This window comes from Pseudophryne corroboree, chromosome 4 (genome assembly GCF_028390025.1).
Source record: "Pseudophryne corroboree isolate aPseCor3 chromosome 4, aPseCor3.hap2, whole genome shotgun sequence".
Classification (NCBI taxonomy): Eukaryota; Metazoa; Chordata; class Amphibia; order Anura; family Myobatrachidae; genus Pseudophryne; species Pseudophryne corroboree.
Window position 1 is genome coordinate 345957064 of NC_086447.1, and position 19464 is coordinate 345976527.

General features: G+C 50.9%; 1 protein-coding gene across 1 annotated transcript in view; it reads right to left on the reverse strand.

Annotated features, from left to right (window-relative positions):
* Positions 1-19464, reverse strand: part of CLDN16 (claudin 16) — a 96397-nt gene that overhangs the window by 44750 nt on the left and 32183 nt on the right. The window contains exon 3 of the mRNA XM_063919637.1: positions 7094-7258. Within this exon, the coding sequence (XP_063775707.1) occupies positions 7094-7258 (165 nt within the window). The remainder of the gene's footprint in view (positions 1-7093; positions 7259-19464) is intronic.

Here is a 19464-nt window from a genome sequence, read left to right on the forward strand (position 1 = left end):
TTACGCGACCGTCCGTCACACCTCGCCAACTCAACCTTGGCACCATCAATGAGAACACCAATATGCAATTGGTCCATGCCGCGGCCACACTTGCCAGATCCTGTATCATGGCCCAACGCAACTCCAAAGACATCCTCTTCCCCAGGTCGTTGCCACCCAGATGGACAACCAATACTCTAGGAACTCCATGCTTGCTGGCCTGACTGACTAGTCTACTCCTCAGATCTTTCCACATCATTCCTCGCCAACCAAGCCATCTAACTCCCTAAGCCCTAGGAAACCGCTGAGCCCCAGCCGAGGCTAAAAACTTTGCGGCCCAAAAAACATACGAGTGGCCCACCACCCAAATGGTCAAGTCATCAGCAATACAACCAGAAGAGGAGGAAAAGGGGGTAAAATTGGTTACTAAATATCTAAACCATAATTCAGTAAGTGCATTAACCTGAAGGATCTGCCAAAAAGAAAAAGTTTTGTTTCCGAATATTGCAGAAATCTCGGCCTAGCCGATCTGCACGAGCTTCGATCCAATTTGAAGCATAACATGAACACACGAATGGGGAAAATGAAAACCAATTTAAGAAAATAAAACGGGGGGGGGTTAAAAAGGGGTAAAACATGTAAGAACTCAGCTGGAGGTGAAAGCGTAAAGACCTGCTGAGGGACTCTGATTAGAACGAATTAGCCGAATTGTGGATTAGAATTCAGTCCGTCAAGTCAGGCAAAAAATCGCAAAATAACTCCAGACCCCCGCTGCCGGCTCATGCCCGCAACGGCGAGTAGCTAATTCCTGAGTAGGATAAAAAGGGGGGAAGACAAACACACGCACAACACCATAACGTACTGAACTGTACAACATGACTGAACAACTGTAATTAAACAACAAACTACGCGCGAGCCAACATCTCATGCAACGGGGCAAATATACCGTCTGTAGCTTGACGACTTCCATCGCCCCACCGCCTGGACCTCGGCCATGAAAAATCCCACCACCGCAGCCGACGTCGCAGCCCCTATGCGGAAGGAATGCGTCCCGAAAGCAGCGGGTGGAAGGCCCAAGCTCGCAAGACAGCGACCCAGCATCCAACGAAATTGATACTTCGTCACCGGCAGCCCGTCATAATGCAGCAGCCATGACCCCCGACCGCCGGGCCGTACTGCCGCATACTGCACTGCCAAACTTACTGGGCAAATGCTCTCATCCAGTGCCGGAACCAAGGTGACCCAACGGCCTCTCCCCACTTGGTCCGTCTTAGAGCGACGCAATCTGCAAAGCAAGGACCTCTCACCCACCACCACGTCCCCGACCAGCATGCGCGAATCTGCTCGCTTGGAAGGCGCCACCAATTCCGAAACCCTAAAGGCCCCGTGGTAAGCCATTGAGAACGCCAAACTGAACAACAGCGACTCAAACATGGACGATGCGACACCTCCTACCGCCCTGATGACAGCTGGCAACAAGGCTGCGTCAATGGGCCGCCTCTTGTCAGGCGGCGTCGGCGCGACTCGCGCCCATCCTTTCATCGCCTTCAGCAGAATCCCACTTTTCGTCACGTCGGGGACGCCCTTTATTTTGCTGAAAAACGAAATCCCAGCCAAGTACCGGGCAACCACCGCTCTGGACCTACCCGAAACATACAGCTGCCAAATAAAAGAAAGCATCATCCGATGCCCGCTCTTACCTTGTGAATTCCGTCCTTGAACAAACTCCTCCCACTCGCTCCAGGCTTGCCTGTAAGCCGTAAGCGTAGTTGGCGCGACTGACCGCAACGCTAGCAATTCCGTTCTCTAGCCCCGGCACGTGCTGCGCGCGGAACCACACGTTCCGACGAAGGCACGTAAACAGCAACTGCCCCAGCACCCGCAGAACGACCAGCGACTTCGCCCTCTGGTTGTTAATCGCATGCACCACACCTAGATTATCACATCTAAACAAGATGCTGCGATGAGCCAGCCGATCGCCCCATACCTCCAGCGCCACCATAATGGGGAAAAGCTCCAGAAGCAAAAGGTCCTTTGTTAAACCTTCGCGATGCCATTCCACCGGCCACGAGGCCGCGCACCAAGATCCCTCCAGATAGCAACCGAATCCAGAGGCACCCGCTGCGTCAGTGAACAACTGCAACCTAGCGCTGTCCACCATTGGGGCCTGCCATATACACACCCCGTTGAAGTCCTCCAGGAACGAGGCCCATACTGCCAAATCCCTCTTAATCTCTGAGGACAAACGTACGAAATGGTGTGGTCTGGCACACCCCGCAGTCGCCCTTTCTAGCTTCCGGCAGAAAACCCTGCCCATCGGGATTACCCGACAAGCAAAGTTCAACATGCCCAGCAAGGACTGCGCCTGCCGTAGTGTGACCTTACGCGACCCTACAAACCGGCAAATGGCGTCGCGGAGCTTCACCACCTTGTCACGAGGAAGCCGACACGCTCCTGCCACCGTGTCAATCACAATCCCCAAAAAGGACAAGCAGGAGGACGGGCCCTCTGTTTTAACCTCGGCCACAGGAACACCGAAGTGGAAAAACAGCGCTCGGATGCTGAAAAGCAAGTCGCCGCACCGTGGTGAATTTGCCGGACCCGCGCACAGGAAGTCATCGAGGTAATGGGCGACCCCGTGACCCCCTGATGAAGACTCCACGCACCAATGTAAAAAAGTGCTAAAACGTTCGAAAAATGAGCATGAAACGGAACATCCCATCGGCAAACATTTGTCGATGAAATACTCCGCTCCAATCCGGAAACCCATAAAACGGAATGAGTCCGGGTGTAATGGCAGCAACCGAAAAGCGGACTCAACATCAATCTTAGCCATGAGGGCCCCGGTCCCGTAACCGCGGACCATCTCCAACGCTTCGTCAAACGACTGATACACCACCGAGCAATGAGCCGGCGGTATTGCGTCGTTGACTGACGCCCCCGACGGGTAAGAAAGATGCTGAATGAGCCGGAAAGCGCCTGGAGTCTTCTTGGGAACCACCCCCACTGGAGAGATGACCAAGTCATCCACCGGGGGCGATGGAAACGGTCCCTCCATCCTGCCCAACCTGACCTCCTTATCCACTTTCTCCCTTAGTACTAACGGCAAGGCTCGGGCAGACTGGAGGTTCCGCTGGGCACGTACGGACACCTCGCTCGCAACAGGCAAGCGAAACCCAAACTGAAAACCGGAAAACAAAAATTGTGCATCCTCCCTATTCGGATACAAGTCCAACCACCAGCCCATCGTCTCCAATTTAATTGGTGTTGGCGCTCTGCGAAGCGCTCCCACCCACGGCTTGTCTGGGGTAAGGTTGCTTACCCCGGGCACCCTGCCGACTGCCTTTGAAGCAGGAGGAAGCTGGGTGGGATCCGCCGCACTGCAGGCACGAGTGTCGAAAACGACACTGCTTGCCGAAGGAACACGCCGCGTTGTTAAACGCGAAACATTTTCCTTTTGTGGCGGCTCGCCCCCCTGCACGGACGGCCGACCTACCTGGCTTGGCCAATCCGCCATCCGCGCCGGACCCCTGGGCGGACGACCCTGCGCGGTGCCCGTCCGCCCCCGGCTTCCGGGGCTCCTCAGCCTGTTGCGAAGCCCGCGTGACCTTGAGCCAGACCTCAACGTCCTTGAACCCAAAATCCATGACCTGCAAACCGTCCTGCTTCTCCCGGAATTCCTGGTCGTACTTACGCCACTCTGAACCCGAAGACGTGCGCTGCATGTCATGCACGAGATGCAGGTACCGAATTATGTTAATGTGCTCGTTCGGCCTGTCCTCCAGGTAACACGCCGCGAAGACCCAAAACCCGGCCAGCCAGTTATCGAAAGTACGGAATGCCTCAGCCCCGAGGCCCTTCTTTGCGACCGCCGCCTTATACTCCTTCTTCGCGTCCTTCGTCAAGATGAACACATCCACGAAGTCCCCTCTGCGAATCTTCCGGCGGCAACTATCTCGCATCCCCCGCATAACAGCAGTATAGTCGCAGCGCACGACACCGGGCAAATCGCGGCGCTTCTTGGCCCTACGAGCTTCCTCGCTAAGCTGCTTGCGTCTCTTACGCCTCTTCTGCTGGCCCGCTGCCCTCTTGGCGAATTTCGTCGCCCGCTTCCTCGCCCTAGTCGTGCTACTGACGTCGGACGCCTGCGACGACAGAGACGATGAAGAGGAGGAACTACGAGGACTGGAGCTCGTGGAGGAACCCGATACCGACTGCACCACCTCACCTGATGCCGCCGACTGCCCTGACATGGAATCCTCCGGCATGGCCAACTCGACGTCGTCCTCCTCGAAATCTGCCATCTCCTCGTCCCCGAGCTCCCCTGAAAAAGAGAAAGCAGTGGAGGACCCATCCAGGACTCGCGGCACATGCCGCGCCCTCCTTGCGGGGGGCGTTGCCGCTGCGCGCTCCCGCGCGTCCTGCCCTGGACCTTGTTCCAAATCTGCGGCGGCCGCCCCGAGCTCACGGCAGGCGTGTGCCACACGCTGCGCCGCCGAAGCCCGCCGCCCACCGGCCCCGCCTGCTCCCGAACGAAGAGCCGACCTCGGGGCGGCAGCCGCGGCTAGCGGCCCTAAAGCCTCCACGACCGTGGCCAAGGCCGACGCCAGCGCTCCGGAGGGGTCATGACTGCCCCAAAACGCGGCCCTGGGCCCCAAGGGCCCTTCCGCCGGGGCCCACGCGCGACCACACGCTCCCCACCCGACCTCCGTGAACCGGGCACCCGACGCCCGCTGCCCCGGCGTGAATGCGGAGGCACCCCTGTCGGTGCCCGCGCTACCCTCGCTTTCCGAATACGCCCCCTCCTCCTGCGGATCTGGACTATCCGTCGCCGCTGAGGAGGAGCCGCTGCGAGCACATGCGGTGCGAGCAGCCGCCCTGCGGCCACTAACCCACTCCCTGTCCCCCCTCCTCCCCTGCAGGCCGCTAGATTCCGGCTCCAGGGGAGTGATTTGGGGAGACCGGGAACCCTGCGGCGTAGCTGAGCGCCCACGCACTGCGCCGCTCGCAGAGGACACGGGCTCGTGCACATCCCATGCGCGCACCCCCTGACCTCTTGCTGCCGCACCCATTTGCCCCGCTATCGCATTCCCCTGCCATTCATCATAAACTGCTCTGCCCCCCTCTCCCCCCGGCCCCCGCCGGACTCCGGCTGCCTGGGAGATATCCGGGGAGACAGCACGGCTGGCGGCGCTGCTGCGCACACACGTGCGCAGCTAGCGCCGCCGGAGGCAAGCGTAGGCGTGCGCGCACCTCGGGCGTGCGCCCCACCGCTCTCCGCGACAGCGAGGCCGCTTGCCTGTGATCCTACATCACCAACTCTCTCATTACAACCTGGTTGATCTCTGCCTCTCCTCCTCCCTCCCCGCTCCACACCGGGTCCCGGCTGTGGTGGAGAGGGCTGAGGGGACAAGGAGGACTGCGGCGCCGCTGCGCGCACACGTGCGCGAGCGATGCCGCCGGAGCCGCGCGCGCGTCCCACTGCTTCCGGTCCGTGCACTTTCGGCCGAGGTGTCCGGGGAAAAAGACGTGCGAGGCCCCGCGACGGGCCTCGCTCGGCTAGCCACCGTCTCCCGCCCAGTTCCCTCCCTCCGCCTGGGACCTACAGCCTGCCCCGGCAAAGGGGAAGATATGGGCATCGAGCTCGGCTCCTCAGATGGGCGCCCGGCGCGGCGCGCCTGCACGCGCCCGCGGGCACCCGGCACTGGTGCTTCCGCGGCCATGCTCGGAGGTGAGGGCTGCTGCCCGTCCACCTCCGGGCGGCCTGACTGCCTCCCTGCTCCTCCTCGTCGGCCGCGCCCGCCTGTCACAGCCGGCTCGGCCTCCGTCGTGAAGGCCCCAGGGGATGGGACGCCGTTCCCAGGGCCCGCCAGCCCGTCCTCGGGACCAGCCCCACCGCCAGATGCGCGGTAACGGGCCGGGGTCCCTGCGGATCGTCGTGGGCGAGAGGCAGCCATAAAACCGATGATAATGTAGGAAACTGACAAATACATATATAACTCTGAATAACCGGGGAGATTCTGCACAGCAGCTCTCACCCCAAGGCAATTTCAGCAACCAGAGAGAGACAAAATGGCCTATCCTTCCCTATATATGCTAACCCTCCCCTTTTTCCAAGGGCTGTACTTTCCTTCCAGCTAGGTCCACCCCTCACAAGATGTTTAACTCATTCCTTTCCTATGCTGTCAATTCTCTCTCCTTCTTGTTGCAGGTGGCAGTGTGTCTTCTGATAAGACTAGCTGTGCCTATCAGGCTGTTGTCTGTTGATGCCAGGACCATTCATATGCCTACTTATGCACCCAGATGCAAAGATAACATGACTTGAATTAAGCCCCAATGTCCTATAATTCTCAAAATGCACTAAACAGTAAGCAAAATCAACGGTGGTCCCGGAGTAATAAGAATATGTACTTTGAATAAACACTGTCAGTCTTTCATCCATACACATTAACAACAGGGCTCACACCAGGGACGTCCACCGCACGTCACTGGCTCACACGCAGATAAATGTAGGCACACATTGATGTTAGAGAAGCAATTCACAAAACCAGGATGTTAGTGTACAGCACATAGATCAATGCACTCAGTAGGAGAACAGGTGCATTTGCAGAAATGGTACAGCTCTGCATTTCTGCAGATTTTGCACATTCATGGGGCAGTTGTACTAAGCCTTGGAGAGTGATAAGGTTGAGAGAGATAAAGTACCTGCCAATCAGCTCCTAACTGTCATTTCTCAAACACAACCTGTGACACGGCAGTTAGGTACTGATTAGCAGGTTCTTTATCTCTCTCTCCAAGGTTTAGCATTATCTACCCCATAGGTTAAAGCAGGAAATTACACTGCAAGTTAACGCAGCACAAGCCCGAAATGTCAGTGAGACAGACAGGTATTATAAAAATATGACAGTGAAACATTGCAATAGCAGAAAGGCTAAACTGATTAGTGATTTCCAAGGTAAGTAATGATTCTCTAAAGGCCAGCCGTAAGTTCTAAAATGCAATTCATCATTTATTAGAATATATCAAAAACCATATTTAGCCTACAGTAATAGTACATGCTTTGACAGTAATATTTTGATTTAAAATAGGAATGTTGTAATTTTCTAAGCCTTACCTCCAATAATGAGTGTAATTCCAGCTACATAACAGATTTTTAACTTGATGTGTGATTCATCTGTGAGTAATATGACACAGTCAAGCCCCAGGAGCAGGAAAATGAAGCCAAACCCAGCCAGAATATCTGCTGTTATCAAAAGGCCACGAGTCATCACTAGTTTCACTGCAAGATAGAAAAGAAAACATTCCTCTGTTAATTCTGTGGTAATGTACAGTAAATAGACAAATGCCCAATTTACTGTCTTCTTACTTTATGCTAATCAGGGGTTGAATAATAGGTTTTCATTAAATAGATACAAAAAAAAAAAGCAACACAAAAAATGAAGACCGCTTGAACCTGATCTTTCAATAACATAAAACTGCGACTGTAGCAATTTGCGCTTTCCTAGTGATGTATGGCACTTTAGAAAATTACAGTAAATTTGAAGTGCGCTCGCAGAATGATGTTTAGAGGAATAGGCTGGATTAGGGCCAGGAAAGTTAACTGTGAGGAAAGGATAAGGCTTTATAGCTTGCAGGTTTGGAGACTCAAGGGTCTTTGTAGAGTTATAGAAGGATTTTAAAGCTTCAATAAAGATCTTTAGACATCACTGACAATAATACAAGGTCAAAGGATCTGCAACTGGGACATTCAAACACGTCTTACATAAAGGAGTGTAGTTTCGTTTGGAAAAAATATTTCAAAATGACTTACAAATGGCTCATGGACACGTCCTGTATAAGTGAAATGACTGTAACTATACAGATACTTACTGATCCCATTAGCTGAACTTGCTGAATTTCATGATATCATATCAATTGGGACAAAGATTACAAGGTTTTAAAAAATAATATTGATAAATGTCATGTTCATTATAGACTAGATGCACAGTTCTTAATCAGATAGTAACACAAGAATTAGTGTGCCGTTGTTTTGTCATGCTTTAAAAAAAAGGTAATTCACAAATTCTGAGTCTCAACATTTATTCCAAATAGTGGTCGACCTAGACACTGTCGACCTAGTTACTGTCGACCTAGAGACCGGATCCCGTTGATTCAATATACATAATAAAGCGGCTATCTAGTACTAAAAAAACAAGGACATTTTCAGAGACTTAGGGCTCTATGTACTAAAACTTGGAGGTAAATGAATGGGATCCGGTCTCTAGGTCGACAGTAACTAGGTCGACATTGTCTAGGTCGACTACTATTGGTTGACAGTAACTAGGTCGACAGGGTTTCTAGGTCGACAAGGTCTCTAGGCCGACATGTTCTAGGTCGACATGAGTTTTTCACATTTTTTGGGGAACTTTTTCATACTTACCGATCCACGCGGACTACGATTGGGAATAGTAACCTGTGCCGAGCGCAACGGTAGTGGACACAGTGCACTAACTGGGGTTCCTGGTCACTGTATGGAGAAAACGACACCCAAAAAAATATCAAAAAATAAGATTTTACTTACCGGTAAATCTATTTCTCGTAGTCCGTAGTGGATGCTGGGGACTCTGTAAGGACCATGGGGATAGACGGGCTCTGCAGGAGACATGGGCACTTTAAGAAAGAATTTAGGTTCTGGTGTGCACTGTCTCCTCCCTCTATGCCCCTCCTCCAGACCTCAGTTAGAGAAACTGTGCCCAGAAGAGCTGACAGTACAAGGAAAGGATTTTGGTAATCCAGGGCAAGATTCATACCAGCCACACCAATCACACCATATAACATGTGATAACACCCAGTTAACAGTATGACAAATAACAGAGCATCAGATCAAACCCTGATGCAACCATAACTTAACCATTATTGAAGCAATAACTATATACAAGTATTGCAGAAGAAGTCTGCACTTGGGACGGGCGCCCAGCATCCACTACGGACTACGAGAAATAGATTTACCGGTAAGTAAAATCTTATTTTCTCTAACGTCCTAGGGGATGCTGGGGACTCCGTAAGGACCATGGGGATTATACCAAAGCTCCCAAACGGGCGGGAGAGTGCGGATGACTCTGCAGCACCGATTGAGCAAACATAAGGTCCTCCTCAGCCAGGATATCAAACTTGTAGAACTTTGCAAAAGTGTTTGAACCTGACCAAGTAGCCGCTCGGCAAAGCTGTAATGCCGAGACCCCTCGGGCAGCCGCCCAAGAAGAGCCCACCTTCCTAGTGGAATGGGCCTTAACTGATTTTGGCAGCGGCAATCCAGCCGCAGAATGAGCCTGCTGAATCGTGTTACAGATCCAGCGAGCAATAGTTTGCTTTGAAGCAGGAGCACCAAGCTTGTTGGAAGCATACAGGATAAACAAAGACTCTGTTTTCCTGACCCTAGCCGTTCTGGCTACATAAACCTCAAAGCCCTGACCACATCAAGTAACTCGGAATCCTCCAAGTCAGTAGTAGCCACAGGCACCACAATAGGTTGGTTTATATGAAAGGATGAAACCACTTTCGGCAGAAATTGTGGACGGGTCCGCAATTCTGCTCTATCCGCATGGAAAACCAGATAGGGGCTTTTATGTGACAAAGCCGCCAACTCTGACACACGCCTAGCCAAAGCCAAGGCTAATAGCATGACCACCTTCCACGTGAGATATTTCAACTCCACCGTTTTGAGTGGTTCAAACCAGTGGGATTTCAGGAAACTCAACACCACGTTAAGATCCCAAGGTGCCACTGGAGGCACAAAAGGGGGCTGAATATGCAGCACTCCCTTTACAAACGTCTGAACTTCAGGTAGAGAAGCCAACTCTTTTTGAAAGAAAATGGATAGGGCCGAAATCTGGACCTTAATGGAACCCAATTTTAGGCCCAAATTCACTCCGGACTGTAGGAAGTGAAGGAAACGGCCCAGCTGGAATTCCTCCGTAGGAGCATTCCTGGCCTCACACCAAGCAACATATTTTCGCCATATACGGTGATAATGTTGAGCTGTCACGTCCTTCCTAGCCTTTATCAGCGTAGGAATGACCGGATCCGGAATGCCTTTCTCTGCTAGGCTCCGGCGTTCAACCGCCATGCCGTCAAAAGCAGCCGCAGTAAGTCTTGGAACAGACAGGGCCCCTGTTGCAACAAGTCCTGTCTTAGAGGAAGAGGCCACGGGTCCTCTGTGAGCATTTCTTGCAGATCTGGATACCAAGTCCTTCGTGGCCAATCTGGAACAATGAGTATTGTTCTCACTCCTCTTTTTCTTATTATCCTCAGCACCTTGGGTATGAGAGGAAGAGGAGGAAATACATAGACCGACTGGAACATCCACGGTGTCACCAGGGCGTCTACAGCTATCGCCTGAGGGTCTCTTGACCTGGCGCAATACCTCTGTAGCTTTTTGTTGAGGCGGGACGCCATCATGTCCACCTGTGGCAGTTCCCACCGACTTGTAATCTGTGCGAAGACTTCCTGATGAAGTCCCCACTCTCCCGGGTGGAGGTCGTGTCTGCTGAGGAAGTCTGCTCCCCAGTTGTCCACTCCCGGGATGAACACTGCTGACAGTACGCTTACGTGATTCTCCGCCCAGCAAAGAATTCTGGTGGCTTCCGCCATCGCCACTCTGCTCCTTGTGCCGCCTTGGCGGTTTACATGAGCCACTGCGGTGATGTTGTCTGACTGAATCAGAACCGGTTGGTCGCGAAGCAGGGTCTCCGCTTGACGTAGGGCGTTGTATATGGCCCTTAGTTCCAGGATGTTGATGTGAAGGCAAGTCTCTTGACTTGACCACAGACCTTGGAAATTTCTTCCCTGTGTGACTGCACCCCAACCTCGGAGGCTTGCGTCCGTGGTCACCAGGACCCAGTACTGAATGCCGAATCTGCGGCCCTCGAGAAGGTGAGCGCTCTGCAGCCACCACAGGAGTGACACCCTGGCCCTGGGGGATAGGGTGATTAACCGATGCATCTGAAGATGTGATCCGGACCACTTGTCCAGTAAGTCCCATTGAAAAGTCCTCGCATGGAACCTGCCGAAGGGAATGGCCTCGTATGATGCCACCATCTTTCCCAGGACACGAGTGCAGTGATGCACTGACACCTGTTTTGGTTTTAATAGGTTCCTGACCAGTGTCATGAGTTCCTGAGCTTTCTCCATCGGGAGATAAACCCTTTTCTGGTCTGTGTCTAGAATCATGCCCAGGAAAGGCAGACGAGTCGTAGGAACCAATTGCGACTTTGGAATATTTAGAATCCAGCCGTGTTGCCGTAACACTTCCAGAGAAAGTGCTACGCTGATCAGCAACTGCTCTCTTGATCTCGCTTTTATGAGGAGATCGTCCAAGTATGGGATAATTGTGACTCCTTGCTTCCGCAGGAGTACCATCATTTCCGCCATTACCTTGGTAAATATTCTCGGTGCCGTGGAGAGACCAAACAGCAACATCTGAAATTGGTAATGACAATCCTGTACCACAAATCTGAGGTACACCTGATGAGGTGGATAAATGGGGACATAAAGGTATGCATCCTTTATGTCCAGAGACACCATAAAATCCCCCCCTTCCAGGCTTGCGATGACCGCTCTCAGCGATTCCATCTTGAACTTGAACCTTTTCAGGTGTATGTTCAGGGATTTTAAATTCAATATGGGTCTGACCGAACGTCCGGTTTCGGGACTACAAACATGGTCGAATAATAACCCCTTCCTTGTTGAAGGAGGGGAACCTTGACCACCACCTGTTGAAGATACAATTTGTGAATTGCAGTTAACACTATTTCCCTCTCGTGGGGGGAAGCTGGCAGGGCCGATTTGAGGTATCAGTGAGGCGGCATCTCCTCGAATTCTAGCTTGTATCCCTGAGACACAATATCTATTGCCCAGGGATCCAACTGGGAGTGAACCCACTTGTGGCTAAAATTTCGAAGACGTGCCCCCACCGGGCCTAGCTCCGCTTGTGGAGCCTCAGCGTCATGCGGTGGATTTTGTAGAGGCCGGGGAGGACTTCTGTTCCTGGGAACTAGCTGTGTTGTGCAGCTTCTTTCCTCGGCCCCTGCCTCTGGCAAGAAAGGACGCACCTCGGACTTTCTTGTTTTTCTGTGATCGAAAGGACTGCATTTGATAATACGGTGCTCTCTTAGGCTGTGAGGAAACATATGGCAAAAAATTTGACTTTCCAGCAGTAGCTGTAGAGACCAGGTCCGAGAGACCCTCCCCAAACAATTCCTCACCCTTGTAAGGTAAAACCTGCATATGCCTTTTTGAGTCGGCATCACCTGTCCATTGCCGAGTCCACAGGACCCTTCTGGCAGAAATTGACATAGCATTTATTCTAGAACCCAGTAGACTAATGTCTCTTTGAGCATCTCTCATATATAGGACAGCGTCTTTAATATGCCCCAAGGTCAACAATATAGCATCCTTGTCTAAGGTATCAATTTCCTCAGACACGGTATCCGTCCATGCTGCTACCGCACTACACACCCAGGCCGACGCGATCGCCGGCCTCAGTAAGGTACCTGAATTTGTATAAATGGTCTTCAGGGTAACCTCCTGTTTGCGATCCGCAGCACCTTTGAGGGTAGCCGTATCCTGTGACGGCAGGGCTACCTTCTTGGATAAGCGTGTTAAAGCTTGGTCCACCCTAGGGGAGGATTCCCAGCGTAACCTGCCCGTTGGCGGGAAAGGATACGCCATAAGAATCCTTTTGGAAATCTGCAGTTTTTTATCTGGAGATTCCCAAGCCTTTTCACATAACTCATTTAGCTCGTGTGAGGGGGGAAAGGTTACCTCCGGCTTCTTTTCCCCATACATATGTACCCTCTTGTCAGGGACTGGGATTTCCTCTGTGATGTGCAACACATCCTTAATTGCTATAATCATATAACGGATGGATTTAGCCAATTTTGGCTGTAACTTTGCATCATCGTAATCGACACTGGAGTCAGAATCCATGTCGGTATCTGTGTCAACAATTTGGGATAGTGGGCGCTTCTGAGACCCTGACGGCCTTTGCGACATAGGATCAGGCACGGGTTGGGACCCTGACAGTCATGAGGCTTCAGCTTTTTCTAACCTTTTATGCAAGGAATTAACATTATCATTTAAAACCTTCCACATATCCATCCAATCAGGTATTGGCGCCGTCGGCGGAGACACCACATTCATTTGCTCCCGCTCTGCTTCCACATAGCCTTCCTCATCAGACATGTCGACACAAGCGTACCGACACACCACACACACAGGGAATGCCCTTTTTGATGACAGTTCCCCCACAAGGCCCTTAGGAGAGACAGAGAGAGAGTATGCCAGCACACACCCCAGCGCTATAAACCCAGGAATAACACAGTAACTTAATGTTAACCCAGTAGCTGCTGTTTATATATTGTTTTTTGCGCCTAATTATTAGAGATGAGCGCCTGAAATTTTTCGGGTTTTGTGTTTTGGTTTTGGGTTCGGTTCCGCGGCCGTGTTTTGGGTTCGAACGCGTTTTGGCAAAACCTCACCGAATTTTTTTTGTCGGATTCGGGTGTGTTTTGGATTCGGGTGTTTTTTTCCAAAAACACTAAAAAACAGCTTAAATCATAGAATTTGGGGGTCATTTTGATCCCAAAGTATTATTAACCTCAAAAACCATAATTTACACTCATTTTCAGTCTATTCTGAATACCTCACACCTCACAATATTATTTTTAGTCCTAAAATTTGCACCGAGGTCGCTGTGTGAGTAAGATAAGCGACCCTAGTGGCCGACACAAACACCGGGCCCATCTAGGAGTGGCACTGCAGTGTCACGCAGGATGTCCCTTCCAAAAAACCCTCCCCAAACAGCACATGACGCAAAGAAAAAAAGAGGCGCAATGAGGTAGCTGTGTGAGTAAGATTAGCGACCCTAGTGGCCGACACAAACACCGGGCCCATCTAGGAGTGGCACTGCAGTGTCACGCAGGATGGCCCTTCCAAAAAACCCTCCCCAAACAGCACATGACGCAAAGAAAAAAAGAGGCGCAATGAGGTAGCTGTGTGAGTAAGATTAGCGACCCTAGTGGCCGACACAAACACCGGGCCCATCTAGGAGTGGCACTGCAGTGTCACGCAGGATGGCCCTTCCAAAAAACCCTCCCCAAACAGCACATGACGCAAAGAAAAAAAGAGGCGCAATGAGGTAGCTGACTGTGTGAGTAAGATTAGCGACCCTAGTGGCCGACACAAACACCGGGCCCATCTAGGAGTGGCACTGCAGTGTCACGCAGGATGTCCCTTCCAAAAAACCCTCCCCAAACAGCACATGACGCAAAGAAAAAAAGAGGCGCAATGAGGTAGCTGTGTGAGTAAGATTAGCGACCCTAGTGGCCGACACAAACACCGGGCCCATCTAGGAGTGGCACTGCAGTGTCACGCAGGATGGCCCTTCCAAAAAACCCTCCCCAAACAGCACATGACGCAAAGAAAAAAAGAGGCGCAATGAGGTAGCTGTGTGAGTAAGATTAGCGACCCTAGTGGCCGACACAAACACCGGGCACATCTAGGAGTGGCACTGCAGTGTCACGCAGGATGTCCCTTCCAAAAAACCCTCCCCAAACAGCACATGACGCAAAGAAAAAAAGAGGCGCAATGAGGTAGCTGACTGTGTGAGTAAGATTAGCGACCCTAGTGGCCGACACAAACACCGGGCCCATCTAGGAGTGGCACTGCAGTGTCACGCAGGATGTCCCTTCCAAAAAACCCTCCCCAAACAGCACATGACGCAAAGAAAAAAAGAGGCGCAATGAGGTAGCTGACTGTGTGAGTAAGATTAGCGACCCTAGTGGCCGACACAAACACCGGGCCCATCTAGGAGTGGCACTGCAGTGTCACGCAGGATGTCCCTTCCAAAAAACCCTCCCCAATCAGCACATGATGCAAAGAAAAAGAAAAGAAAAAAGAGGTGCAAGATGGAATTGTCCTTGGGCCCTCCCACCCACCCTTATGTTGTATAAACAAAACAGGACATGCACACTTTAACCAACCCATCATTTCAGTGACAGGGTCTGCCACACGACTGTGACTGATATGACGGGTTGGTTTGGACCCCCCCCAAAAAAGAAGCAATTAATCTCTCCTTGCACAAACTGGCTCTACAGAGGCAAGATGTCCACCTCATCTTCACCCTCCGATATATCACCGTGTACATCCCCCTCCTCACAGATTATCAATTCGTCCCCACTGGAATCCACCATCTCAGCTCCCTGTGTACTTTGTGGAGGCAATTGCTGCTGGTCAATGTCTCCGCGGAGGAATTGATTATAATTCATTTTAATGAACATCATCTTCTCCACATTTTCTGGATGTAACCTCGTACGCCGATTGCTGACAAGGTGAGCGGCGGCACTAAACACTCTTTCGGAGTACACACTTGTGGGAGGGCAACTTAGGTAGAATAAAGCCAGTTTGTGCAAGGGCCTCCAAATTGCCTCTTTTTCCTGCCAGTATAAGTACGGACTGTGTGACGTGCCTACTTGGATGCGGTCACTCATATAATCCTCCACCATTCTATCAATGTTGAGAGAATCATATGCAGTGACAGTAGACGACATGTCCGTAATCGTTGTCAGGTCCTTCAGTCCGGACCAGATGTCAGCATCAGCAGTCGCTCCAGACTGCCCTGCATCACCGCCAGTGGGTGGGCTCGGAATTCTGAGCCTTTTCCTCGCACCCCCAGTTGCGGGAGAATGTGAAGGAGGAGATGTTGACAGGTCGCGTTCCGCTTGACTTGACAATTTTGTCACCAGCAGGTCTTTCAACCCCAGCAGACCTGTGTCTGCCGGAAAGAGAGATCCAAGGTAGGCTTTAAATCTAGGATCGAGCACGGTGGCCAAAATGTAGTGCTCTGATTTCAACAGATTGACCACCCGTGAATCCTTGTTAAGCGAATTAAGGGCTGCATCCACAAGTCCCACATGCCTAGCGGAATCGCTCCCTTTTAGCTCCTTCTTCAATGCCTCCAGCTTCTTCTGCAAAAGCCTGATGAGGGGAATGACCTGACTCAGGCTGGCAGTGTCTGAACTGACTTCACGTGTGGCAAGTTCAAAGGGCATCAGAACCTTGCACAACGTTGAAATCATTCTCCACTGCACTTGAGACAGGTGCATTCCACCTACTATATCGTGCTCAATTGTATAGGCTTGAAGGGCCTTTTGCTGCTCCTCCAACCTCTGAAGCATATAGAGGGTTGAATTCCACCTCGTTACCACTTCTTGCTTCAGATGATGGCAGGGCAGGTTCAGTAGTTTTTGGTGGTGCTCCAGTCTTCTGTACGTGGTGCCTGTACGCCGAAAGTGTCCCGCAATTTTTCTGGCCACCGACAGCATCTCTTGCACGCCCCTGTCGTTTTTTAAAAAATTCTGCACCACCAAATTCAAGGTATGTGCAAAACATGGGACGTGCTGGAATTTGCCCATATTTAATGCACACACAATATTGCTGGCGTTGTCCGATGCCACAAATCCACAGGAGAGTCCAATTGGGGTAAGCCATTCCGCGATGATCTTCCTCAGTTGCCGTAAGAGGTTTTCAGCTGTGTGCGTATTCTGGAAAGCGGTGATACAAAGCGTAGCCTGCCTAGGAAAGAGTTGGCGTTTGCGAGATGCTGCTACTGGTGCCGCCGCTGCTGTTCTTGCGGCGGGAGTCCATACATCTACCCAGTGGGCTGTCACAGTCATATAGTCCTGACCCTGCCCTGCTCCACTTGTCCACATGTCCGTGGTTAAGTGGACATTGGGTACAACTGCATTTTTTAGGACACTGGTGAGTCTTTTTCTGACGTCCGTGTACATTCTCGGTATCGCCTGCCTACAGAAGTGGAACCTAGATGGTATTTGGTAACGGGGGCACACTGCCTCAATAAATTGTCTAGTTCCCTGTGAACTAACGGCGGATACCGGACGCACGTCTAACACCAACATAGTTGTCAAGGACTCAGTTATCCGCTTTGCAGTAGGATGACTGCTGTGATATTTCATCTTCCTCGCAAAGGACTGTTGAACAGTCAATTGCTTACTGGAAGTAGTACAAGTGGGCTTACGACTTCCCCTCTGGGATGACCATCGACTCCCAGCGGCAACAACAGCAGCGCCAGCAGCAGTAGGCGTTACACGCAAGGATGCATCGGAGGAATCCCAGGCAGGAGAGGACTCGTCAGAATTGCCAGTGACATGGCCTGCAGGACTATTGGCATTCCTGGGGAAGGAGGAAATTGACACTGAGGGAGTTGGTGGGGTGGTTTGCGTGAGCTTGGTTACAAGAGGAAGGGATTTACTGGTCAGTGGACTGCTTCCGCTGTCACCCAAAGTTTTTGAACTTGTCACTGACTTATTATGAATGCGCTGCAGGTGACGTATAAGGGAGGATGTTCCGAGGTGGTTAACGTCCTTACCCCTACTTATTACAGCTTGACAAAGGGAACACACGGCTTGACACCTGTTGTCCGCATTTCTGGTGAAATACCTCCACACCGAAGAGCTGATTTTTTTGGTATTTTCACCTGGCATGTCAACGGCCATATTCCTCCCACGGACAACAGGTGTCTCCCCGGGTGCCTGACTTAAACAAACCACCTCACCATCAGAATCCTCCTGGTCAATTTCCTCCCCAGCGCCAGCAACACCCATATCCTCCTCATCCTGGTGTACTTCAACACTGACATCTTCAATCTGACTATCAGGAACTGGACTGCGGGTGCTCCTTCCAGCACTTGCAGGGGGCGTGCAAATGGTGGAAGGCGCATGCTCTTCACGTCCAGTGTTGGGAAGGTCAGGCATCGCAACCGACACAATTGGACTCTCCTTGTGGATTTGGGATTTCAAAGAACGCACAGTTCTTTGCGGTGCTTTTGCCAGCTTGAGTCTTTTCAGTTTTCTAGCGAGAGGCTGAGTGCTTCCATCCTCATGTGAAGCTGAACCACTAGCCATGAACATAGGCCAGGGCCTCAGCCGTTCCTTGCCACTCCGTGTGGTAAATGGCATATTGGCAAGTTTACGCTTCTCCTCCGACAATTTTATTTTAGGTTTTGGAGTCCTTTTTTTACTGATATTTGGTGTTTTGGTTTTGACATGCTCTGTACTATGCCATTGGGCATCGGCCTTGGCAGACGACGTTGCTGGCATTTCATCGTCTCGGCCATGACTAGTGGCAGCAGCTTCAGCACGAGGTGGAAGTGGATCTTGATCTTTCCCTAATTTTGGAACCTCAACATTTTTGTTCTCCATATTTTAATAGGCACAACTAAAAGGCACCTCAGGTAAACAATGGAGATGGATGGATTGGATACTAGTATACAATTATGGACGGGCTGCCGAGTGCCGACACAGAGGTAGCCACAGCCGTGAACTACCGCACTGTACTGTGTCTGCTGCTAATATATAGACTGGTTGATAAAGAGATAGTATACTCGTAACTAGTATGTATGTATAAAGAAAGAAAAAAACCACGGTTAGGTGGTATATACAATTATGGACGGGCTGCCGAGTGCCGACACAGAGGTAGCCACAGCCGTGAACTACCGCACTGTACTGTGTCTGCTGCTAATATATAGACTGGTTGATAAAGAGATAGTATACTCGTAACTAGTATGTATGTATAAAGAAAGAAAAAAAAACCACGGTTAGGTGGTATATACAATTATGGACGGGCTGCCGAGTGCCGACACAGAGGTAGCCACAGCCGTGAACTACCGCACTGTACTGTGTCTGCTGCTAATATATAGACTGGTTAATAAAGAGATAGTATACTCGTAACTAGTATGTATGTATAAAGAAAGAAAAAAAAACCACGGTTAGGTGGTATATACAATTATGGACGGGCTGCCGAGTGCCGACACAGAGGTAGCCACAGCCGTGAACTACCGCACTGTACTGTGTCTGCTGCTAATATATAGACTGGTTGATAAAGAGATAGTATACTCGTAACTAGTATGTATGTATAAAGAAAGAAAAAAAAACCACGGTTAGGTGGTATATACAATTATGGACGGGCTGCCGAGTGCCGACACAGAGGTAGCCACAGCCGTGAACTACCGCACTGTACTGTGTCTGCTGCTAATATATAGACTGGTTGATAAAGAGATAGTATACTCGTAACTAGTATGTATGTATAAAGAAAGAAAAAAAACCACGGTTAGGTGGTATATACAATTATGGACGGGCTGCCGAGTGCCGACACAGAGGTAGCCACAGCCGTGAACTACCGCACTGTACTGTGTCTGCTGCTAATATAGACTGGTTGATAAAGAGATGTCGTAGTATGTATGTATAAAGAAGAAAGAAAAAATAACCACGGTTAGGTGGTATACAATTATGGACGGACTGCCGAGTGCCGACACAGAGGTAGCTACAGCCGTGAACTACCGCACTGTACTGTGTCTGCTGCTAATATATAGACTGGTTGATAAAGAGATAGTATACTCGTAACTAGTATGTATGTATAAAGAAAGAAAAA